This window comes from Zonotrichia albicollis, chromosome 6, assembly GCF_047830755.1.
Source record: "Zonotrichia albicollis isolate bZonAlb1 chromosome 6, bZonAlb1.hap1, whole genome shotgun sequence".
NCBI lineage: Eukaryota > Metazoa > Chordata > Aves > Passeriformes > Passerellidae > Zonotrichia > Zonotrichia albicollis.
In genome coordinates this window covers 54,035,585-54,062,289 of record NC_133824.1, presented here as the reverse complement: position 1 = coordinate 54,062,289, position 26,705 = coordinate 54,035,585, and the positions used below count along the sequence as shown (strand labels likewise).

Genomic DNA, 26,705 nt, shown 5'->3' with positions numbered 1-26,705 from the left:
GGTTTGGCTGCCTATTTTTCACAGAGTGAACGAATGGAGGAGCAGAGCTGTGGCTCTTTCTGCAATGACCTGAGCAAGGTTTTCTACAGAGAGAGCCCTCGTGCTCCAAGGGGCTGTGACTGAACACAGCGAAGCTGCCACACACCTCCATGGCCACCCAGGGCCTCCACAATACCTGCAATTCTACTTCTCACAGCATGACAGGGAGTTGGAAAGAACCCACATGCATCACCCAGCCCAACCCCTCAGTGAACAGCCCTTACAGGGGTTGAATCCACAACCTCAGCATTATCAGCACCCTGCTCTGACCATTGCAGCCAATCTTGCACTAAATATTGGCCTTTGAAGTTCCTACTGTCATTCACGGCAGTTCAAAAGTTTCCTGGATGAGGAGAAAAGCTAGAGAATCTACAGATACATATATAGATACATACTGTAGGAGTATTATGTCCTTCTCCTCAGGTCAGCTCCCACTTCAGCTGCAGCTTCTAATGCTTCTCCCCTACAGGGCAGTGGAGAGGCCTGAAGACAGTCCTTGTGTGGTTATTTAGTGTAGGGGCATACAGCATGGGTACATGAAGGTGGTATAGAATGCAATCTTATCCCCTAAAGAGTTGCAGCTGAGCCAATTATTGAGGATTAGGAGCAGGCCTGATGTTAACAGACCACACCTGTAGCCAATAAAAGGAGTGAGATAAAAGACTGGATTGGTGGGAATTGAACTCAGCTGGCTGCTGTGAGGACAAGTAAGAGTCAGTGCCTGGAGGAGCTGCCTACAAGAAACATCAATGAGCTACAAAACTCTGGTAATATGGAACTCTTGCAATGTAATGACAATAGAACTCTTGCAATATAATGACAACAAACAGTGACCCTGATGTGATTCAGGAAGAAGGACTTAAGTACTAAACTATGTGACTTCATGGATTTGGGATGACCCCATAGATTCGGGACTAAAACTACATGACCCTGTGGATTTGGGAAACAGGACTTAAATACTAAACTATTGGTAAAATATATCAATTGCAGCTATTCATGTTTGTTAAATATGAGTATAAAATATGTTGAAGATGGGTACTTTGTAAACTGAGAAAAGCTGCAAAACTGGACCAACACTCAGAAACATATATATTTGTACTGAAATACGTTGTCTGAACATCTGTATAACTATTGGTTCTCAATGAAATATTTGAACATGTACTTGTAGAAATGCTGCAACTCGGTAATTAAAAGAAAAAGGGGGAATTGTAGGGGGATACAGTATGGGTAAATGAAAGTGGTATAGAAAGTAATCTTATCCCCTAAAGAGTTGCAATTATTAAGGATTAGGAGCAGGCCTGATTTAAGCAGGCTGCACCTGTAGCCAATCAGAAGAGTGTTATAAAAGAGTGGGTTGGTTGGTTGAGGGGAACTGGACTCAGCTGGCTGCTGTGAGAAGGAAGAGTCAGTGCCTGGAGGAGCTGCCTACAAGAAACATCAATGAGGTACAAAACTCTGGTAATATGGAACCTTTGCAATGTAATGATAATAGAGCTCTTGCACTATATAATGACAACAATTTAGCAAATGGTGCAGTCTTATCGTAATTTTGGCAAGATCTGTAATTTAATCTCATGCCTCCTAGCACTAGTTAGGATCCAGAAATTCCTCCTCTCTGTGCAGCTGATATTTTGTCCTCTGTTACAGATCCTGGAATCCTGAGAGGTGCCATCCTCTAACCAGGCTTTGAAGGGGGCCAGACAAAACTTTTGGAGAAAGAAGAGTCTGTGTGCAGTGGCACTTTCTCTCCCACCTGTTTACCTGGGCCAGGTGAGCTGGAGGAGGTGAAGGATGTGCCCTGGCACACCCACATTTCAGGCTGTGTTAGCATGCCGGCTTGCTGGATCTGGAGGTGCTTTCCAAACAGCTCTGCTGTCCCCTGAATAGGGCAGCCTTACAGTGAACCCCTAAGGAAACTGGAACAGAAAAAGTCCACTTTCTCTGAAATAAAAAGCCCTGCCAAAATAACATGAGGACTGAGTAAACAGACTGCGCAGAGAGGGAACTGTAAAACTCTGAAATACCCTGTTTGGTGGAGAAAGATGCCTGATGGCTGTGATATCTAGTGGGGATTAAAGGCTAAAAATGGCTTGAGGCTTTTCACATAAGCACAGTATGTTCAGAGGGAAGAATACTTTCAAGTTTGGCTCCAAATATTGAAAGTTAATTTAAAGAGTAGGATTTTGCAGAAATTTTGATAAATCCATAAGCTATTGAAATGCTTTTTGTGACCTCTGCTAGAAAAAAAAAGACGGAGGAAGCATTCCCAAAACTGTTCAATAATTAAATGCGTGTTTGAAATGATTTTTTTCCCCTGCCTGGCTAAATACATGTTTAAATTGAAAGTTATATAACCCTGTAGAAAAAAAGGCTATGGCACAGTCTAATCCTGAATTATGTGCAGAATGGTTACAACCAAGATCCCTTTAATACAGCTATTTTAGTCCCAGCACTGTGCAAAAGCTCTTTGCTTGTCTTCAAGAATTGCTGCCTATGAATTGTAAAGTACTGGGGGCAAGGTTTTTTTGGTATTTGCAGCACCCACTGACAACTTTGGGTGGTATAATTGAAGGACAGGCTTGGCTGACCGGGATCACAGCCTGACTTTGGTTTATGTGCAGTCAGTGTTGCTGTGAGCTTTTTCTCTCCCAGAGCTTTGCTTGAGAGAGATTTCTGGGGGGGAAAAAAAAGGATTGGCAGAGGAGGGTGAGAAGAAAGGAGAAGGGGGACGTGTGGAACAGGGACACTCAGAGACACTTCCACTTGCAAGGAAGCAGGAATTTAGGATGGTGTCTGACCTTTTTCAGCATGCAGCTAATGTGTGGAGGAAATTATTCTTCATACACCAATGCTGTTCTTGGGGCCGCTGTAGCAGGGAAACATGGAGGGTACAGGGACCACGGAGAACTCAAGAAGATGCAGCACTGATGGGCAGGGAAAGTATCAGTTTAGAAAGCAGTATTCTCATCTGATAAGGGATTTTGAGTTGTTTCTATTTTGAAGCAGAATACCCATCACTTCGCTCAAAACAATTTGCTTTCAAAAGATTTTAAAACATAGTCATAGAAGGGCATTCCAAATGAGACATCAAAAGATCTTATTTTGAAATTTCAGTTTTCTCAAAGCACTAACTCTGAAATACCTTTTTTTTCTATTAATTTTTGTTTTAAACTGGAATGATGCCATTTCTACTACAGAGGTTTTGGTTTTATTCTTTTGACTGCTTTAGTTTGCTTGATTTTTTTTGTATGTAGGGTTTTGGTTTTTTTTGTAGAGAAATATCCATCCTGAAAAAGCTCCCTTGGAAATTCTGATGGCCATGCTCCTGGGCTCTGTAAACTTCACATGGTGCATACACATGGACACAACTCTCTGAATTATTATTCCTCTAAGCTGCTCCCAAACCCCCAGTAAATGGCAGCTGAAGCCTCAGTGACTTTTCAGGATCCATCCTGTTTCTCGCCATGCCTGTGGAATTACAAGGCTGTTTGGAAATGCCTTGCATGAAGCTTCACTCCTTTGAGAGCCAAGCTTGCAGTGCTTGTACCACTGACTTGGGACCAACAGAAAAAAATTCCTTATCAAACCACTGCTCTCCAAGGCACTTAGCTTTTTTGCTTGTTTTTTTTTTTGTTTTTTTTTTTTTTTTTTTTTTTGCCCTGACCCTTCCCAAGTTTTGCTGTTTATTACTCTCACCAACACCCATTTGCCCCAGCAGAATTAAGCACATGCTGCCTTTAACTTTCTGAAAAGCTGGGAATATTTTATCTCTACCCTGTGTGATTGGGCATAACTGTGTCCTTTGTTTAGCCACGCTGAGTGCTGGCCCCCAATCATTCAAATGCATGGCATTCCTGACAAATCTTCTCCTACAAAGTAATTATTGCAATCATTAAATGTACAAAGAAAAAGCCCCCAAAAGACAAAAGGAAAAGCCCAGTTTTGAAAATTAATGCATATAAATAGTAGTTTAAAAGGTATTTAAAAAGAAAAACCCTGTCTGCAGCAGTTCTCTACTGTACACTGAGTACTATACCTGTTGTGCTGTTGCTGAACCCCAATTAATTTCTATTTCCTCCTTACTGTGGTGACCCTTAGGAATTGGAAGGATTAAAGATCTTTGACTTTCCAGCATCTTTTGGCTATGAAATGATTCATTACACATACACTTTCATTTTTTGTCTGCACAGTTGATTAAGAATAGACAGAAAAAATCATACAACAAAGGGTGACCTTGTGACTCAGGAGAAGATGAATATCCACTAATCTGCCTCTCAAAGGTAATTATGCTTTCTGGTTTTGGTTTTGAGTACTTCTGGTCTTGATTGTGGTTTTTTGTTGTTTTTTTTTTTTAATTAAAAAAAAATCATTAAACAAGGTGAATCTTATCCCATGTGTTTACTGCCTTAAAATAGCCATAAAATAGTTGTTGTTGCTGCTAAGATTTGCCATGTTTTTAAGATTCATGGGTTTGCAAATCTGTCTCTCCTAAAGAGACTCATATTTGCAAATCAATTAAATAGGTACATCTCCACAACCATAACTGGTTGCTTCCCTGATGCCAAAGCCTAAAGAAATAGAACACCAGGTTAATACAGGATAGGTTTTCCATATTAAAAAAAAAAAAAATTAAAAATCAACTTTTGTTTCTGTTTTACTGACACAGAAAAAGTAGATATGGCACTTGACATTGATGGGTTGGATTTGAATTCATAAACAGAGACTTGGTTTGTTTTTGTTCCTCCTCAAATTCAAAAGTTCTGTTAACCACTGTAAATATTTTAAAGGCTTCTCTGAGCTCTTGCTTGCTGCCATCACTTCTCCAAACCCTGCAAGTTGCCAGAACAGGGATTTCAGAAACACTAGCTAAAACATCTTGACAAGCTAAACAGTTTTTAGAACTGGAGTAGGTGGACTTAGCTGACTTCCTGCCAGCTCCAGAGTCTGCACACTGTCGAGGGAGATAAGCAGCGCAAGCGGAGCGGATTAAGGCTGGTGCCAGCACTCTGCAGATCCTGGGCCTGCTCCCATCCCTGCCATTAGCAGCGCCGTGTCCTGAGCGAGCCCTTCCTCTGTGGGTGAGCTAGGGGCAGGATTTTCCTATTTCTTTCAAAGAATGTTTGTTTTCCTCCATTTTTGAGGGTGTAAGCCCTCAGCCTTATGACCTGCACCTATTCATGTGCGTTTGGCAGATGCTGAACTGCTCACAGCTCTTAGCAGGAATGGACTTGAGCAATGCAGCCTTTTCCAGTGCAGACTTCAGTATTTTGTGCTTTTATTATGCTTTCCATGAACAACTGACTGAAAAATTTAGCCTCTTTTCATCTCTCTTCCACACGTACTGTGGTTGGTATGAACATCTCCAAAACAGGGAACTTGAAACTTCCTTCTGGTGATGTTATGATTCCAGTTGCATCTCAGTTATACAACAGAAATGCCTAAAAATACAAATTCTCAAATCTTTCTTGCTTGGGCAAACTCAAGAACAGCAGCAGTGATCAATTAGCATTTTTTAGAATGCAGAATTTAAAATACTTATAGACACCCTAATTTTTAACTCTCTCCTTCCCAAAACATTAACATGCATTTCAACATGCATCCTAAATTAATTTTTTTCAATATGCTTTTATTTCCTGAATGTGTGCAGAAGGAATTCAGCATTGTCTGATATACTGTTGTGTTTTTGACCTAGACCCTAAAATAGCTTGAAGATTCTTACAAACAGATCAAATCAATTTCTTGGCTTTGAAATTTCTGGCATACGCCGGTTCTCTCTGGATGTCAAAGTGAACAATTTGATATACAGCTCATGTCTCTTCACAGCTTTGAACTATCCATAACTCTCTTTTGGATTTTAGTAAACACATTTCTTAAAGTCTGTGGCATGTTACTTCTCAAATTCTATCTGCATTACCCAGGGTCTTGTTTCTGTACTCGTTTCTGTCTTAGATTCAGAAATATTTCCCTGTATTTCCATTTCAATTTGCACCTTGATCTATTGAGGCTATTTGAGATGAGACAAAGCTGCCAATGGGGTGTTAGGAATATGATATTTTTTAAAGTGTATATATGAACTTAAACATTCAGAAAAAAAGGAGCAGTTTTTGTTCCATGCTTAGATATTAAACATAACTATATTTGACAACTGAGAAAATAGCATCAGTGGCAGAAGCTATTACACTCTAAGAGCAAAGCCACAAATTTACCTGCTAAAACGACTTCCTTACTCCAGTTATCCCCCTCATCTAAGTTGAGAAAACTCCTCAAGGAAGTTCACCTGCTTATCTGAGCACTTTGAGAATCCCAAGAGCCAGGAGAAACCAGAGCTGTATTTCCAGCTGGCTCTCTGTGCCTTGCAAGTGATGTTTAACAAGCCAAGGATTTTCCTTTCTAGGGACACAGCAAGTTATGAAAGAGGACACTTGGCACCTTCTGAAAGAGAAGGTTTTCCTTTATCTGAAATGGACCCTCTGACACTTTCCTGCTTCTTATCTGACACCTTCTTCTTTCATGGTTTTCCATTTTGTCTTGTGACAAAGCCATGTGGTTTTGCTTGATCCCACTTGAGTTTGAAGATGGCAGCCAAGGAAATACCTTGTTTTTTCTCTTCAAACATGCCATCAGTTCGTGAACAAATACAACCAAAAACCCTAACCCTGACTATGTTTTAGATGCTACTAAACAAAACATGCCAACAAGAGAAACTAAGGCCAAAATTCTAAAAATAGAAAGTATCTTTTTTTCTTGATAAGCCAGAAACCAGTGTAATCTGACTGGCAAATAATAAAAAAAAAAACGCTTATCTTGTTCATTTCATGCTCATGTTACAGTTGATCCACTTAATTATTTCTACCTTTATACAGCCCACTGCTGCTTTTTTTCTGCTTGGAAAAAGTGTCAGTGTTACAGGAGAGAGATTTTATGTTCAGAGGGCCTTGGATTAGAAGAACAATAATTTTGATATTGGAGATTCATCTTTGGCACCACACTGCTTTTAAGCGCGTAAAAAATTTTTATGCTGACTTGTGTTTGTGTTACAAAATAATTTCAAACACTGGGATGGAAACAGATGCTATAGGCCAAAGAATGAAAACTGCTGGTTTAGGAAAAAAACATCTTCCAGTGTTATTAGAAAACAGAAGAAAGCACATGGCATAATAGGTCAGTTTAATGGCATTGTTTGCAGTAAAGCTGACATTTCAAGCATAATCTGCAGTGCTCACTTGAAGTAGGACATTTTGCTGGGCAAAGAAGGATTTGATACGTTCTTTTATATTGCTGTGTCAAATTGGATTAGAACACAATAAAATGGAGAATGTAAAATAAAGGCCTTTGGGCTCGCTGCTTGGGAGTGTAATAAGATGCACAAGGAATTAAAATGAATTGTACTCTTCAGAAGTATGTCAAACCTGTCATGTGCAGTTTGTGTGGAGCTTCCCTTTTGCTCATTCATTTCCTAGGAATATCCTTCCTGTGTGCACTTTCTGCTGACCTACATAAAGTGAATTCCCTTCAGTGCCTTTGCCCAGCATTTTTCTGTTCTCCTAATTATTATTTGAAACAAGATGATGTTCGAATATGAATTATTGAAAACCTGTTACAGTTGATACAGTTTTGGTTTCCAACCATAAACTTCCCAATGGGGCTGAAAACTTTGCCAAAATTTCTTTCTGGAGCTGCCTGCTGGCCTGGAGAGCAGCCACAGGAGAATTCACTGCAGCACTGAGTAGCCCTGGATCAGGATCCAGCTCCTGCTGTCAGGCTGAGAGAAATCTCAGCTACACAGACAAGAAAATGGGCTGAAACTTAGTTTCTTAAATGATGCGTGGAGTATTTCTCATAACCTCATGGAATGAATTCTAACCTTTGAAATTTGGGAAATGTTAATTGGTAAGCCGGGTACTCCACATTTTCATTTATCTGCTACTCTTATCTCAGAACTCACATTACCCAAAATTGGATGTGTCTCCTATGTGCCATGAGTCACTTGCTTTGAAAAGGCCTCTGTTAGCTGGAAAGCCAGTGACAAGTCTAGATGGCAGGGCTTGTGTTCTGTTTGGATAAACAGGGTTACACTTCATGGGAGAATTGGGATCAGGAGGAATTAATAAATGACTCATGTTGCAGTCCTGAATTTCATTTCAAATATTACAGAAAATCTGAATGTAAACGATATGCTGCATCGTTTACATTCATTGCATTTTGAAATTTGGAAGAAGTGATTCAAAAGAAAATACCAGAGCCAATCTTCTGCCTAAGTTAAAGCAGGGAAAAATGACCTGTTCACATCAAAGCAGCCCCAGTGTGCGTGCACATTCAGCTTTCAGTTGACTGTGAAAAATGAAGTTGATCTTTGGACACTTAATGCTGTATGAAGGCAGCCTTTCACTTGCAATGACTGTCATCTGCTCTGTCACATCCTTACTTTTCCCTTGCAGCTGAGAAGCAGTAACTTCTCCTACAAAAGCCAGGTTTATCCTTCCTGACACCGAATGTCCGTGCCCCTGCCCTTAACCCCCCCAAGCTTGTGCTGCTGCTGCACTTCCATCCTCCTGTGGGACAGGATTGTGCAGAGACTTCTCCTTAAGGCCAGGAAAATATCCATTTTCATAAAGAATTTTCCAAGAAAAAATAATAAATGAATCAATTTGGTCTTTCATACGGCATGTTACCAGGCCACAGAGGTATAAGGTGAGGGTCTGAATTCAGGCAAGCTATTTGTCTCAGAAAATCCTTTCCTTTTCAATGACTTCATGTTCTCAGTTAAGCAGATGTTTCAGTGCTTTCCTGAACCGAGGTCTAACAAACTTACCCTTTGATCTTACTGCTAATGATGTCTGGTTTATTTGACTCTAAAATGTGCACTGCACTGGAGTGTGGTTTGACGCAGCAAATGAAATGTTTCCTGACACTTGGCACTGGTGGCCTCACCCCTGTGGATTTCTGCAGTGTATCATTCTCACCGAAGGTCTGTCCTCCCGTGGATGTGTGGGATTCATCTCCAATGGCACTACAAGGGGGTTGGCTCCTGCTCTGAGTAGAAAGCTCCTTCTTTTTTTGGAAGTAATTTCCATGATTTTATACCTAATTCCTGTTTGGATTCCTGCATAGAACTTGATAACAGAGACTTTGAAATACAGACTTCTAAAATACATTCCTCGTTTCCCTGGGAATATAGTGATGCCAAACAAAGAGTTAACCAATTCAGTGTGTTAAACCATTCGCTGCTTTCATGGAACAGCACTGTCTGAACTCTGTTTGGCTGGATTGTAGCTCTGGGGTTTTCTGACTTTATGAGAATAAAGTCTTCAATCTTTTGAAGAACCGAAGATTGCTACATAAGAAATGTTGAATCTGCGGTTCTGGCTGATTAGTGTGCTGTAAGTTACATAAAAAATCATGCAAAACAGGAAGACAGGCAAAATAAGAAAAAGTAATATTTCCTTAAGTAAGTTTCTGATTAAGTAAGATTAAAATATTCTCCAGCATTTCTGCCCTATCAGCAGGGCAGTGACTAAACCCACTGTCTCCTACATAAAACATTCTTTAATATATCCAAAGAACAAGAAATGAGGACTGAAAATGTACTGTCAATTTCCCTGGATTAAGGTCAAAGCTTGAGAAAGAGAATAGAGTATTTTCCTTCACAAATTCAGCAGACAATTTCAGTTTTAATCAGATTAGGGAAATAAAGTCAGAAACTAATAAAATTCAAAAAGAAGAATTATAATACTTACATTGGTGACATATTCAATATCCTTCCAAATATTACATTCCCTGGGAAAATCTGCCAAATCTAAAAAATTATCCACTACCACTTGGCCAATCAAGTCGTGCCTGGAGAATCTGTCAAAGTCATACACAGAGAAATGGAGTTTCCTCGTGTTGAGATCATTGTAGGGGACAGTAAATAAAAAAACTTCATCAAACACTGGATTTAGGGTCTTTCTGTGCACTTTAGTCTGGTGCTTTGTTTTCCTGTCAGGCAGCAGATAGATCTTCACGTAGGGATCCGAAGTTCCAGAGAAGTCCTTGGCGGGCAGATTGACGGCCTTGTGGATCTTCACTATCAGCTGCTCCAGGTCACAGTCATACTTGAGGATGAAGTTGAGTTTTCCACAGGCCTTGCTGTTGCTCCTGCGGCCGTCATCCGTGTCCAGGGATCTCTGCTTGTACAGCTCGGGCTTGATGCGGCCGATGCCCGTCAGCTGCTCCTGCTTCTGCACCTGCTGGATGTTGAAGTCAGGGTTGGACAGGTTGAGCTGCCTCCGGAGAGAGTTGTGCCTTAAAGCCAAAGGGAGAGAATTGAAACAGGCTGTGCACACACACGCTGAAGATCCCGCTCACCTTTGGTGTTTCCGTAACGTGGGGTCGGGTTTTTGACAAAGGGATGAACCAGCTCAGCGTTCGTGAGAGCTGACCTTCAGTGTCTGTTCCCATGTCTCAAGCTGGGCTGAAATGGTTTGCTCATCACCCCAACAATTGTTTTCCTTTTTCCCTCAAGCCTGATGTAATAAACTCTGAGGTACTTTAGGCTGAAAAGCTCCTTTACTTTCATTAGCTGAGGATAAGAAAGTTGCTTTTAGCTTTAATAATTCACACTTACTGTGACTGAAATTTCTCCCTCATGGATGGTAACAAAAATCAAATTTGCAATCCCCGTTGAGGTGGGGAGATGGGAAAGCAGAATTAGGTAAAAGCTTAATCTTCTATGAGTTCCATTTTATTGTCCTATTCATATGCAGCAATCACTCAGTGTATTGGAGCCCTAGGAGCTCAGGTTGAACACAGAAAGAAAGAGCATGTGGAAAATGCCAGCACAGGATTAATCCAAAGCTATCTATATTGAATGTAATCAGCAAGAGTTCCTCTGCTATAATTGTTCATTCATTCCTGGTAAATATCTGTTTACCCATGCTTACAGTAGGAACAGCCTCATATGTGCTATCCTAATTTTTTTTTCTCTTGTTGCATAATAAATACATAATCTTATGACTCTACATTAGTCATTTCCAGGATAAAATATTATCATGTCACCAAAGGAAAAAAAAAATTCAACCCTTAAGCTCCTCATGGCAGGAAAGGCACAGAATATCCTGTGGAGGAATAAAAAGAAGAGGCTAGCAAAGAGCCACTGGGCTAGTGCTGAACCTTCTCCAGCCGAAGAGCATCTGCTTTGACTCAGATATTTACTGGCTCTTCACATGCTGATCCTTATTCTTGCTGTATGAAATATAATCCTTTTTTCACCTGCCCCTGCACACACTCTCAGCCTCCCCCTTACCTCTTCCCTCATGTACTGTTTTTCCAGTTCCCCTGGAGACTTCACTGGCTTGTGCTCAGTCACTCTTCTCCCCAAAGTCATGATTGTGGCTAAAACCTATGAGTTTTTTAATCCTATTTCTAACTCTTGCAAGAGTTTCATTAGCCTGCCCTACTTTTCTTTGGAAAAATCTTTGAGGAGATATTACTGAATGTTCAGCACCAGTGCTAAGTGCAAATGAATATGCTTTACAAGCTAAATCTACGCTGTACTGGTGCTTTTAAAGGATGCAGGGCTCTGTGTTATCCAGCTCCTGAGGGAAAGGCACCAATGAGACAGTAGTTGCGATGTCTTAGCATTTTAGCTTTTATATTTTTCATATATTTGTAATCCTGCAATTCTTTAGTGTGTAACTCTAAACTCTATATCGAGTGTTAGCTACTGTTCTCCCAGTTGGGTCAGGCAAAAAAATTCCTCTCCAGGCCTGGGAATCAAGGACACCTCACTATCTCAGGCCCCAAGAGATGTAAAAAAAAGTGAGTTAGGGGCAGCAAACTGGGGGTAAATGGCTTCATTACCTGAAGCTGTAATTGGAAGATTAACCCCCAAAATGCAAATGGACCAAAATTATAAAAGTATGAAAACCTGTGACCTGTCATCCATTTTGGGTATAGGCCCTGAGGGGGGCTTTATCTGCCCAAAATGTACCTGAAGGCCTTTCAATAAATATAACTGCATTTTAGTCCCTTAACTTTGTCTGGCCTCTGTTTTTAGGTAGTCCCAAAAAGGCACCAGTTGTGAGAAGAGTGGAACAGGACTGTGATACAGTCGCTTCCACCTACAAGGTTTGCTGGGAAGGATGAAAGTTTGACAAGAAAGTCTCACAGACATGTGTGCCTAGCAGAAAGATTCTTAAATGTAGAGTCTGATGAAGGGAATAGAGTTGGAAGCAAGTTTTGATATAGAAGAAAAGAATTGCTGAGCCAGTCTTCCTGGATAACCAAGGAGGCAAAGGGTGTGTTAGTCAGAAGGGGTTTTTATGGCTTAGAGCAAAGGATAAACCCACCCCAAACAAGATGTTTTTACCAAGCAGAAACAGAGCACAGGCAAACAAGCCTGCTGATGCTGCAAGTAGAAAAAAGGTCTCAGAATTTTCCACTGCAAGAAAACTGAAAAACAACTTCTAGCTTAAACTGTAATGTACTAACTTTTAGTGATTGGAGAACAGTAACATGAATATGGTAATTATGGTAGTGATGACGGGCCATAGATAATAGTTAAGGTATAGATTGGTTCTGCTGTATTAAGATGCTCAGCAAAGAAAATTACATAATGCATTGTAACCTAAAGACAAGTCTATAATGCATCTGTAACCAAAACCAAAGGGTCTCCAGGCCTGCCTGGCGCTGGAGCTGACAGCTGTGGGCACAGCTCTGTCACCAACCACCCTGGACTGCTGTAACCTCTTGGATGGAATAAACTGCATTTTGGAGAGCTGCCTGGAGTCCTGCATCCCTCATTTTGGCTCTTACAGAGGTTTGTGCCCCTCAGTGAACAACTTATATATATATAATTTTTTTTGTGTATACATACATATGTCGCAGACATCTTTTATGAAAAATCCTTTCTTTAGGATTTTTCCTCTTGAGAAGCTGAGAGGCCTCAAGAACAAAATGTAAACAATGGTTATCTGCTGCTGTGGAATGCAACAAGTAAATCTTTGATTGGCTCATATTAGATGTTTCTAATTAACAGACAATCACAGCCCAACTAGCTCAGACAGAGTCTGAGACAGAGCCTTTGCTATTGTTCTTTCTTATTCTATTCTTAGCTAGCTTTCTGAAGAAATCTTTTCTTCTATTCTTTTAGTATTGTTTTAATGTAATATATGTCATAAAATAATAAATCAAGCCTTCTGAAACGTGGAGTCAGATCCTCGTCTCTTCCCTCATCCTAAGACCCCTGTGAATAGCATCACATACATATATAAAAAAAATCAATATATATTTTTAAAGGAACGTGGCAAGAAAATTAAACCCTTTTTCCGATCAGCGTGCGCCGCGTTTTTTTGGGCCGTATTCACGAACAACAGAGACCAAAGGGAGCTACTGACCGTGCAGACGAGGTGGGCTCAGTGGTCTGGCGCTGCATGCGCGCGTTGGGCACGCAGTTCTCCTTGTCCCCCGCCTGGGTGTCCAGCGGCAGGTCCGGGGAGGTGTGGCTGATCTTCATGGAGGCCTCGGGGAAGGCGGCGGGCTGCCCCAGGAACTCCTCGCTGTAGTCGCGCTCATTGGCCTCCGCGCCCGCGTAGTGCAGCGGCTCCTGCTTGCTGTCCTTGTTCCCGAAGGGCAAGCCCCGCTCCCGCCACGGGATCCAGCACAGCTTCCAGGACACGAACAGGGACACGCCGAACAGGGCCAGGCCGCAGGCGGTGACAACCAGGGACAGCAGGCTTATGGAGATGTCTGAGAACGAGAGAAGCGCATCCCTGTCACTCCGTGTCTCCAGAGCGCCAACGCGGAGCCCAACGCCTCTGGGCTGCAAATTTCCTTTCTAATTAATAATTCTTTCCCCCCAAACAGCTTGGAATTCAGTATAAGACTGTCACTATAGGACACGAAATAACACAACACGGTCACGCAGCTTTCTCAAGGTGAAGAGAATTTTTAATTTTTGACTCTCTCGGAGTTTAGTTGTTAATTGCAGCTCCGAGATGTGCGAAAGGTCTCTGTTTTGGCCTGCACGTCCAAAGAACGAGTCAGAGCTCTTCAGTTTTCATTCTTAAGTTGTTTATTAATTCTTATCTATTAAATTTTCTTTCTGCCCAGTCAAGATCTGCTCAGGCACTCTGACTGCCCCCAGGGCAGTGTTGTCTTTTTATACTACAAACTACGTATAACATATTTACACTTAATTCCCAACACCTATCACCCACATTAGACAGTGCACTTCTACTCTAAACCAATCCCAAGTGTCAACATCACTGCAGAAAATGGAGAAGAACGAGAAGAAAAAAGGCTGGACACGCCCAGATTCCTCTATCTTGTCTCTAAAACCCCCATTCCAAAAATCCTAACATCTACATTTTCACCCTGTGATAATTTTATTATTATACTATTGAAACTTCTGTGACTTTCAGGCCCTCATACAAAGCTGGTAATTTGCTCGACGGGTCATAATCAAATCTCCAGGTGTTCTGGGCTGTGTGCCAGGGTCTCCAAGCCCCTTGGTGGGGTCCTTGGCAACTCTGGACACCCAGAGGGATGCACTGAGTTCTGACATGGCTCCAACATTTACAGATTTCTAAAAGTGACAGTGGATTGGAGGGTGACAGTGCCACCTCTCCAATGACACTGGACAAACCAACAGTCTATCAAATTTCTTTTCTCCCATAAAAGAATGCAAAACAATAAGATATTTACTGAAGGTGTGTGAGAAAGTTCGTTACAAGAATGTAAACATCAGAAGGCTTAGAAAAATTTAAAAAATCAGGGCGACATAAGACTTGAACCTAGCTTAAAATTACCCTCCACAAACTGGGTGAGATGAAAGGTCATTCTAAATCTGAAAAGGGTTGTTTGCTTGCTCACTCAACTTCCTGTTGATGAAAAAGCTGTGCCTGCAGTCCACTTTATCTTTTTGGGGTTTTTTTTTTCTTTTCATATAGGGCATGTCCTCCACCTGTTTACCAGTTCTTACTAGCTTCTCTTCCAGAGCCTGTATTAGGCTTAAACAGCATGAAAATATGCACACAAGCACCTCTGTGACATGAATTTTTAAAGTATTTCACTGCTGTATCTTGGTTTATTATTTTAATTCCATTCCATATAATTTTAGACTCATTCCTATATTTGCAAATTATTTTTGACTATGAATGCATGGCTTGCTCTTCGTAATTTAATTAGGATACCAATATCTCTTCAAAACTGAGGTTTTACTGGATTTTTTAACTCCAAAGGTTCTTTCTTTTCTTTTTCCAAATTTCTGGTATAAAAAGGAATGTGCAGATGAGTTTTCTGTTGTTTTTCCCCACATTTCCAGCATTATCCTACTCCATCAACAGAAATAAGTTACTGGGAGTGGGTTTTGCTATGTTTTGCTTTAAGTTGCAGGTTGGGAAAATGACTCAGTGGAACAGCTGTTTTTGTGGTTACAATGTTTTTGAAATGAAACTCTCTGTGGATTACACAATACATCATGCCTTGAACACAATTAGTGAGGATTCTATTTTACTGCCTTAAATTATAAACACAAGCTGATCAAAGCAATTTTTCACACTGTGTGTAGGTTCAGAGTGTCAGGCTGCATCTCTCTAAGCAAACAGCCAGCCTGAATTCTCAAAGGATGGCAGAAGGTTGAAATGTACTTCTTCTACTAAGACAATTATTTAAAAATGACAATTCAGATGAAACAGCCCGGGTCCATTCCAAAATAAAAATAACATTTTTTTTGAAAAGGGGAAAAGTCAATACCTTCTGCCCCTGCTGTGAGTCTCATTCTCACCATCCAGCCAGATTAAATTTCCACAGTGGGGGGAGTGACACTGCAATCCATTTCACACAGGAGCTGTCCAGTTTATTTTGCATGCTGCAAACCAATTTCAAACAATTTTAGCCAGCATGGCCCTTTCTGTCCTTCTCCCAGTCATATCAAGGCAAAGCTCATTAAGAGTGGGGACAGCACAGCAGCTGCTTGGAATTAGAGCAAAGAGTTTTTTTAGAGCTAAAATTAATTAAAGAAATTCCTCCCATGCATAAAAGGGAATTTGGGAGAGAGTGGAATGGTAGTTCTTGATAATTTTTGAATATTTATTGGTAAACAAATCTGGCAGTGGAGGCAGAGCACAACCCCTTTTTGATTAAAAAGCTGAGGATCAAGGATGAAGAAGTGAAAGACGGCCTTTAGAATAAAGTAATTTGTCTTGGATTCCCTGGAGAAGAAGGAAGAAATACATGAGAGGTCTGCAAAAAGGCCATTTCTGTCAAAGAACTGATTCAATTAAATGACCCAGCATTGAAAGAAATGAGACATTTGGAGTTATCAGAAGCAGCCAGAAGATTACAAGGTGAGAACAGAAGACTGCCCAATGATAAGGGTGTGTGAATATGAAGGTGAGGAACAATTTGAAAAGCAGACCAGCAGTCCCCTACCCTACCTTGAAGGTGCCTTTAGCAGAGAAGGTTTTCTAGAGAACAGACCCTGAGAGAAGGAACACATGGGGGCCACGTGAACTGTTTTTCATTTGGAGAGTCTGGGGGGCTTTAATAACATCTGTAACACCATCATCTCACAGCTTGCTTGTGAGAAGCTGGGCAGTAAGCAGTGCAGTTCACAGCAGGAGAGGGGAGTGTTTATCCATCATCCCGGCTTCACTTCTTCCTGACTCCTTTGTGCCAGGAAGAAGTTTTTGTATGAAATTCTTGTTTCTGTGGGTGGGAAAGAGACCATCACGGATCCATCTTGCTTCTGTGGAAGACAGCAGACTAAAGGGTTGTGCTCCTAGCCTTTCCCTTTCATCAGACAGTAATTTTCACATCCTGTGTGCCTGGCAGGCAATTTTCAACAACAGTGCAGATCCATGGTGAACATCTGAGGTGAGCACAGTCCCACGTGAGGAGATTTTTGGCTGCATCCCTGAGCTGCTTTGCTACTCACCACTTGTGCTGCTCCATACTGTATTTTCTGTGTAATTTTTACTCCATCTCTCCAGATGTCTCAGTTTTTCTAAGCCTGTTTAGCTGTATTCTCCTGTGGTAGCAGTACTCATCTGATGCCAGTGATTTCCTCTGCTTTGTACTGAGAGCAGGGTAAGGCTTTACTACTTTGTCCTCACAGAAATGAGATCTGCAGCACAGAAAGTGCTCCTCAGAAACCCCTCTGTGAATGCCATGCTGCCAGCCAAGCATCTTGATATGAATCCCAAGTCAAAATTTCATAGTTTTACCTTTGTCATCATGGCTGAACTGAGAGCTGAGCTCCCGAATTCCAGCATGTTGATTATGGCATGTTGATTATGGCATGTTGCTGCTGGACAATGTGTTCCCCTCCAGCAAAGGAGGCCTCTGAACAGACAGAAAACAAGAGGACAGACCTTTAGGGTGGCCCCAGATGAAACTATTCTTGAGATTTGGTAGCTGTCTCTAATCCTTTGTCTGTTGAGGCTGTGGCTTCACTGTTAGAGGACTCAGGAGGCACTGCCACCATCTCCATGCAGCTCCAACCACCAGGAATTCAGCTATGGTTTCCAGGATGGACAGAGGCTCTCTGAATATCCTACTCATGGCATTTTCTTACAGATACTCTGACGCAATATTCAATTTTTGACCAGGTTTCCATGTTTCAATCGTTTCAATCCCTCTTATTCTTCTCCCTCTTCTTATTCTACTGAATTCCAACTCATTTATCTACTATGCCTATCAGAATAATTTTTTCTGGGTTTTTTTAATCTGTTTGTTTTGTTGTTGTTGTTTGTTTGGTTTTGGTTTGGTTATTTTTTTCTTGTAGCAATCACAAGGTTAAAAATGACGTGGAAAAATCACGCGAAATTGAGTTTTCTACCTGTGGGTCACACCATCAATGGTTACCACAGATTGGAGAGATGAACTTTCTTTCTGTGACAGATTTTATTACAGTCAGTGAGATAAAAAAACCCCTCAGCCCTTTTATCAAAAAGACTCAGTTTGGTCATTGCTGAATGCTGAATCTTTTTAGATTTTTTTTTTAACTTACATTTTAAAGTAGATCTGTTACACAGAAAAGAAAAATCCCAATTTTTCTGTCAAGGAATGTATGATAGGAATACAAATTGCCTTGTCTTCAGATTCTCCTATTAAAGAGAATCACAGAACCTTTGGAGAAGGGACCCTGCAGATCATTTAGTTCAACACTCTGCCCAAGCAAGGTCACCTCGCACTGAATATGCCCTGATGAAATTTCTCCAAAGATTCAGACCTCCCCAGCCACTGTGGGCAGCCTGTTCCAATGTCTGAGAGCCACCAAGCAGGTTCATAGCATAATCTCACTTTGGCAGGGATGAAATACTAAGTGGGTAACATTTTTTAGATCACAATTACCAAATGCTGTAAGACACAGCTGCACTTTGCAGATTATCTAGTAAAAAAGGAAATTAAATGATGCTTCTATTTGTATTTCAAAGGTTTTTAGTACAGATCCACTGAACATAAACTTTTATACTGACTTTGAATAAAATCATAGATTGTTCTAGAAGAATTTGAATTGTCTTGAACTTTTACATGGATAGTGCATGAGTGTTGTGTAGATAAGATTAATGTGTAGTGATTCCATTCAAATACTGACAGTACCACATTGCAAGCCTGTGACTTGTTTTTCTGGAATAAATGGTTGTGCTTTACCCTCTAAAACTCTGATGCTGAAAAATCTCACCAAAAAGTCAGACAAGCAAAACACACAGAAATGTGTTTGTCTTCTCATATGTGAAACAAGGATTGAAGAATTTTTTTTCCCTTCTTGTATTTATTAAGTTACCATTTGGATTGCTAAATTTTATACAAAATAAAATATCTAAATTAGCCAACAATGGGAAAGGTCAATAGCTAATGCAGATCAATTTATGTGTCTAGACATGCAATTGGAGTTGTGGAGTCAAAAAGCACAAATTATGCTGTTTGGATTTGTCTGCCTCCAAAAGATTCAAATGAGAGCCAACATATGATAAATAAAAAACAACTGAACAGGCAATTTCTCATCATCCAGGCACAGAGATGACATTTAATCAAAGGAACTGCTGATCAATAATGTAATTATTTAGACAATCAAGTTGTAGGTTGTCTGGATGTGACTGGAGTTCTTCCAAATGAACTCCTTTCCCAAAAAACTGGCTGTAATTTGGTTTAACTCGAGGTTGAATGAGTTTTACTAGAATCCTAACTGGGAGAGTTCTTTACACATTCTTATCAAAGTACAACAGGCTTTCTTTTCTCTGCTGATTTACTATCATTTTTATTAAAATGACTATTCTAATATTCCAGAAGTATTGTAATACACAGTGGATCTGTTGGGTGAAGTTTGGCTGGCAAGTGGTGAAACAAACCTTAGCAATTCAAAATCTTGCAATACAGATATTTTTAGTCCAAGACAAGCAATCTTTCCCTATTTATACCCAACAAATTGCAAAAGGCATTCAAATAAAAGAATGAAGCTCATTTTTTTTCTGAATAATCATATTACTAGAATATAGGATATATTGAGACAGATCAATCTTTGCAAATATGATTCCATCCAAATTCAGTGGAAATTTAAAGCTGTCATTTTCTGAAGGAAAAAAATACTCTTCTCATTACCTTTTTGTTGTTTGGGGGGAGGCTTTAAGCAATATGTTCAGAAGTCCAGTTTCTTGAAAAACAACGAAAACATCAGCGCCTACTTCTGAAATCCTAGCTGTGCTTTTGACAGTCTAAATTGTTTTTCTTTTGTGCAAATACATCCATGGAGGGCTAGTAGCCATCATTCAGCTCAGTAGTTGTACAGCAGGAACAACTGGAGGGGTTTTTTAAACCTAAAACCCTAAGGTTTTAAACCTAAAACCCCAAGTTTTCCATTGGAGAAGGGTTAGGATCAAGTACCTGAAGCAGTTTTAGCCTGGTATTGCACTGTAGTTTCCTCTGTGCTTCACAAGTTTTCCTTAATTAACATAACTGGCATTTGTTCAGGATGGAAGGTGTCCCTTGGCAAAGACTCCTGGGACAGAGGAATAATTCCCAGCCAATGTATTCTTCTCTGAAATGCTGTTAATTATCCTTAATACCACGTTTAGAAACTTTCAGGGCAATTCTTTAAAGGAAGGCAGCTGAAAACCAGGGGAAGGAATCTCAGATTAAATTCATTTTGTAACCCGTACATGCTCCACCTGCGTCTGACCCTGACATTTATGAGTGTGGACCAACAAAGCTGGCCTCAATGAGATCAGTGTCAGGGCTTCACATGGCAGTGACATTCTCCATGCTCTGAAAATGTATTTGTAGCTGGGTCTCACTGGTATTTGAGGCTGTTATTAGCTTTTAGTGATTTTTTTTTTTTATTCCCTGGTTGTGTGTTCTACATCTTCTAGGTAGGCTTTAGGGTATGTAAAGCTCTTGTGTTGGTTAAGACACTGTTCTAATCCTCTGAGTGGCTTGCATGTCTTTTTATTCCTGAAAAGTGTTACAAATTCCACTTTATCAGTGTGTGCCTTCTCTTCATCTGCTTTGCTATGGTTACAAATTTAATGTTTTTTGCAGGTACTGTTTAACATTAACTAAGCCTCATAAATATAATCCTAGGACTTCACTAAGGTACTTGTCAATCAGTTTAAATCTACATAAATTTCACAGCACAATTTCAATATGAAATCAGAGTTACTAAATGGCCATACAAAATATTCACAATAAAAAGGGCAAAAATAGTGAAAGATTTGTTTGTGCAGAGTATTTTTCTAGCAGGAATCACTGTGATACAACTCCAAACTGACATAAGATTGACATAACAGTTTATTGATAAGGTCAGAAGACTAAAGCTTTATGCAAAAAAACAAAACCAAAACCAAAAACCAAAATAAACAAACCAACAAAACCTAAAGCAAATTGTTCAGTGGACATTAAGTAACAAGAACAAAGTACTCAAAACATAGTAAATTACACCTTTTTTTGTTTTGCAAAATAAAAGTTGTGCTTATTAAGACGAAAAGTTATGTAAGCAGAATGTCTTGTTTGTAATTCAGGTAAGGTCATTTCACACTCAGATAGTTGATTAATTACAATTGAAATTGTATGTGAACTTGTTCTAAGAAGAATTTATTACTGTTTACACAGCGGATCTCTAATATATTTAGTCTGCATTAATGTGAATATCTTTGACAACTTAGCTGACACATAATACTGTGCTTCAGTTTGTAAGTGACAAAAAAGCCTTCCCTAATCAGACAGCTGGCTGCATGAACAGTGAATTTTAAAGACAGACTTGAGAGGAGTCGTATGTCCAAGGGCTTGCATTCTTCCCTGCCATCCTGCAGGGGTATCTACTGACAAGGAATGATGCTGTTCCTCTGGTGGAAATGAAATCTTCTGCTCCACAAGTGACATGGTCACAAAGTGCAGTAGAAAAAAGAATTTTTCATGTCTGCAGTAAGATTTTCCCAGGTTCCCATGCCTCATTCTTGCTTCTTGTTGCTTATTATTGATTTCTCTTTCAATACACACTTCACACAACTGATAAAATGTGCAAAATTACTGTATACCTGTGGTTTTGTAATGCTGAGTGTAAAAAATTATAAACTGGGGGAAAAAAAATCTATAAATTAAAATATAACAGAAGAGAGGGCAGCAGTTCTAAAGACACCATGTGAGATTTTCAAGTCCTCTGTGTATGGAGATGGCTTTAATGGCTCTATTTTACCCTGTTAGGAAAAATCATGGGGAGTGATGCATCTGCAGGACAGGAAAAGTAGCTGGAGCAAAGGAACATGAAATCTTCTAAAAGCCATTTGACATTTGAGGCATGGTTATGTTTTAGCTAAAAGGAAAAGCTGGTGATATTGATAGTGGAAAAGAAATTTTGGGGGTAGACACTCACACTGCAAATTCCTGTGACCATCAGTCCTGTGAGGTCCTTCACAGTGAGAAGTTGTGCTTTGTAGGACTAAAGTTCCTGTGACTTTTTCTGCTTCTTCTTTGCACGTGTTAAATCACAGAATCAGATTATTTATTCCAAGAAAACAATTCCTGTGATACACTTTGACTTTTCTTTTTCTTGCAGGATCCTTCGCAAAGTGAAGCAGAGATGTTAATTAATGTTTAGCAAGTGTTTATCCTGGCTTTTTTTATGGAATGCAAAGTAGAAGTTCCTGCAGTAATTGAAGAATTTAACTTCTCATCTAGTCGAACAAAATGACTAGTCACTTTTGGCAAATACTGTGTATGCTCCCTCATTAGCAGAATGAAAGGTTTTAATAGCAAAATGAATGATGGAGAATGAATAAAGAATAACCTACGAGAAATTTTCCAGTAGAAATTTTTTTTGACAAATTGTGCATGTTAAAAATTATGAAACCATCAAGATTTGTGAATATTTTAATGACTAAGCCATCTGAGCTCACATTAATCTTGAATATTATGACCCTATGAATAATAATGAAGAGAAATTGCCATTTATTTCTGTATATATTGCCAGCAGCAGGAAGCCCCCAGGTTATGGAAGAGCAAACAGCTCATTTGAACCATGCCAAAAAGCTCCAGGTTCCATTATAGTCCTTGAAAGCCCAGTAAGCTGCAATAATAGTAAAGTGTTTTAGAGTACTAGAGGAAATGACAGAGCAACATTTCACTTCCCATTTGTATGAAAGTGTACAGTAATATTCTCCCAAAGTGCTCAAAACAACAGCTAGAGAGATCATAAAATCATAGCATGGTTTGGGATCATCCCATCCAACCCCTCTGCCATGGGCAGGGCCACCTTCCAAAATTTGGGAAATTAAACTAATTCAAAGGACTGGGAGATGTAGACAGAGCACTAAAGAATATGAAGAGCTGTTTGAGCTTCCACAACATTGAAGTTTCACATTAATACCTGAAACCTAAATATATACACACAAATCTATAACCTGATGAATATGATTAACAGATACTTTCTCAGAGACAAATAGTTAATAGGAGCTGTGTTGCTCATACATTTCTAGTCAAAATCTGTATTTTTCTTTCAAACTTCCAATTTTTTTCCTACTAGAAGCACTGAATTTAACATACCAGTGGTCTCTCCTCCATAATCTTATTATGTCTAGTGGAAACCCTTAGCCTTTCTGATTTTGAATAACCTAAAAAAATATCTATTTTTGAACCTTTCTTAATTTTTAGGTGTATTTTGGTTTTGGGGTTTTCAAAATAAATATGTAAGAAATAAGACAGTATTACTTTTCTGGACAATTTACATAGAGTAGAAGTGCAAGCTTCTCTTTAAAGTCAGATTGCTTGCAATGGAAACGAGGTCAATTATTTCATTAGCTTCCTTTTCAGAATCAACGACTCTAAGCCTACATTATGGGAGTCTGGCACTCCACAGTGCTTCAATATTTGCAATACTTGCTTTACATTGAAGGAAGAGCCAAAATTCATTTGCTTTCTCTGTACTGGCACATCATAAAAAGGTTGTCATGAGTGTTGAAACTCACAAGGGACTTCAAGAAAGTTGCCTGCATAGACTGAGATGGATAAGGAGGAACATAATTGCTTGTTGCCATCACAAATCACTAACATCTTAAGCTGATTAAAAATCTTAGCCTGATTTTTCTTTTAAGAGGAGGTTGCTGGCACAAAGGGAAATAAAGGCAGCCTTGAAAGCATTTATCTTTCTCAGATGAGGAGCCAGATGTACTGCAATACTCGCATTGACTTCTGTTAAAAATATTTCAGCCACGGCTAATGTATTCTGGGTCTGTTGTTTTTTGTGAATTAAGGGTTCCCACTTTATAAAAGGAAGATTTTTGGGCTGATCCATAAGTATTAGGGTGTGATGAAAGCCTTACTGGCAGGGATATTTACTACTAGAAAAGATAATGAATTAATAATGTACCATTAAATTATGTCTACTATGAATTCACTGTTAAAAAAAAATATGGAATATATTTTTTTTTCAATTCATACTCCACTGATAGAGAGCAAAAGAAATATCTTAAGACTTTCAGAATTATGAGTGGGTAATTCTGGAAGTCATAAAATCATAGAATCATTCGGGTTGGAAAAGATCCTTAAGATCAAGTCCAAATGTCTTGTCTGTCAACAGCACTGTCTAAGAGAAAACTGCAGAACAGATATGAAAACAGAGAAAATCAAGAGAAATCTGAAGTGAAACATCTTAGGAATGCAGCAGCTAAAGAACAGAACTGAGAAACAGATTTGGTAATATTATCATTCAGACTGCTCTTCTTCTTTTTCATTCCTAGACATGGATTATTTTAAAGCTAAGATGCTCTTGGAAGCCTTCCTAATTTTGGCAAATCTGAATACAGAAAAGAACTTCAACTTGCTTATTTTTGCAAAGCATATACTAAAGAATGTATGCTTTGAGTAAGATTTGAATATATCTGGATTGCTGTTTTCTTGGGTTTAATTGTACAGCCATGCAAGACATTTTATTTAAAAGCAATCTGTAGAAAGAACAAGAAGCAACAACTCTTGTAAACAGAGCAATTTCTTATGAACTCAATCATTTCATGTTGTATTTAGTAGTGAATATAAAATTGAAACTGGAAAGCTTGAGGGGTTTTTCTTCTTGTGTTTCTCATTCCAATTCTGCAGCTTTCTCAGGCAACAGCAAACTGAAGGCACTGTAGCTCACTGAGGGATGAATTCAGGGCCTTACTCTCTACAGCTGCTGATTTAAGCACTTTGAGCTGTGATAGATTAAAAAGAGGAAGAAAAAAATCAAGATGACAATAAATCTGAGCCATGCACTTCAGCACCAGTGAAGCAACCATGGGATTGCTGCTCTCCAACATAAATGTCAGAGTTCACGGATGGGATGCAAAACTTCTGTCAGTGACTCAGGAAGATTAGAGTATTAATATACCCTTAAATTCCCTACGTGTATGAATATGCTTTTAAATTTCCTGGGTGAAACTGGGCACCTCTACCTGGGGAAACGGCCCTGCCACACTCAACAAATCACTCACTGGGAAAAGGGCAGGAGCTGCTGAGAATCTGCTGGATTCATGAGGAAAACGAATCTTTACAAGGAGACAGGTGGGGGACAAGGGACAAAGATGAGACTTGGTATAACCCCACATGCTGTCAACCCTGATCCCTCTGGTACCTTCCTGTTAGCAACACCCATAGCTTTGGACCCACAGAATAATAAACCAGAAATGCCATACAACAATATCAATCACTAATTCTTTAAGGCTAGAAATCCTGGCAACTATCAAGATTAAGATATTTCAGCATTTATGAAAAACAGCCCACTTTTGCCTTTCTGCCTCTATGTAAAACCAGACATTTTCCAACAAATGCAGCCCTGCAGAAGGGCTTGCTGTCCTAGAAGTTAATTTATTTTTCATTCATCTTGACATAAAGGTCAAGATAGTAATGCTTCAGCATTTCAGGGTTTTAAGGCTGATAGTAGCTTCACCAAGCACATTAGCCTTGCATCTCTCTGGAGGTTTCAAAAGCTGCAAGGGGCCTTGTGGTAGATTTTGCACCTAAGAAAAGCAGGAGGTGTTTTTATTTCAGATATTTAAAATCACTGTGAGCCACAACTCAGGAAACCTCTGAACACCAGAGACTAAGGCCAGAGAAAGGATCAGAAGCTGTTGTGCTCATACAAAAAGTCATTTACAGCAATGGCTGCATGTTGAACTCTATTTAAGGGTATCAACCACTTTAAAGAAGTGCATTAATTTGATGCATGTAAAAATGTCCAGCCATTAAAATATGAATTGTTAATATCTTAAAACTGTCCTGAAGATTTTAATCTATTTCCCTCTATGACAATGAACAGGCAGACTTCATACACTCCATTTTTCCAACAATGCAGATGGATCCACACCCATTTACTTTGCTTTGTGTGTTGAGAAGTTTCCCCTTCTCTTTCTATTCTTCTCCCTTTTTCCATCCCTCCCCTCTGCCATACACACTCACACAAGACCATCCCAAGTCTAAGATACATCAGCATGGGTGGAAAGATAAGATTCTGAAGTATGTATTAAATACATATAAAACGACCACTGGCATAAGCTTAATAAATAATATCTATTAACATAAGCCTGGAGGGCTTTGGTGGTCTAAAAAATGACTAATGCTGAGTAGGATGGCTGGAGCCACAGGCCCTTGCTGTGTTTTGATGGAGCTGAAAGGAGCTGAGAGAGAAAGCCAAATGCAAGCTTCGCTCCTTGACCTTACAGGGGCTGAGTCTCCCTCCCTGGAGGGGTTTGAAAGGTGTCCAGGGCACCTTGGCACTCAGGGCCAGGTTTTTGTGGAATTCCCAGGGCTGGCTTAAGAGTTGGACTCAATGATCCTAAAGGGGCTTTTCCACCCTTAAATATTCTATGCTGATTCAATGAAGATGTCATCAGTTGTCAGTGAGTTCAGAATTACAAAGGTAAACCATCTAAAGCACCTACGAGAGCCCAATTTAAGGACTCATTTAATTACTCTTCAGGAGTGATTAAGAGGAGTTGACACTTTCTTGTGCAAGTCTCCAGACCACCTCTCTGATGCACAGTTACTTCATTAATGTCCATCAATTTACAATATTGACCTCCAGGATTATGACAGGAAGGTCCATTAAAAATATTTTTCTCCGGTGCTTTCAAATATCATACTAATAGGAAAAGATATGAAAATTCAGATTTCTCATCAGAAAGATGTAATTTATAATGTTTTAAAGAGCAATTTGCAAG

The 26,705-nt window shown here is 39.7% G+C and overlaps 1 protein-coding gene across 3 annotated transcripts in view; it reads right to left on the bottom strand.

Annotated features, from left to right (window-relative positions):
* SYT9 (synaptotagmin 9) overlaps positions 1–26,705 on the bottom strand; it is a 70,061-nt gene that overhangs the window by 23,416 nt on the left and 19,940 nt on the right. For all 3 annotated transcript variants that reach the window (XR_012580925.1, XM_074543823.1, XM_074543822.1), the window contains exons 2-3: positions 13,416–13,767; positions 9,777–10,323 (exon numbers count right to left, since the gene is read on the bottom strand). Coding sequence is in view for 2 of the 3 variants with exons in the window: in XM_074543823.1 (XP_074399924.1) it covers positions 9,777–10,323; positions 13,416–13,767 (899 nt within the window). In the remaining variant the exon portion in view is untranslated. The remainder of the gene's footprint in view (positions 1–9,776; positions 10,324–13,415; positions 13,768–26,705) is intronic.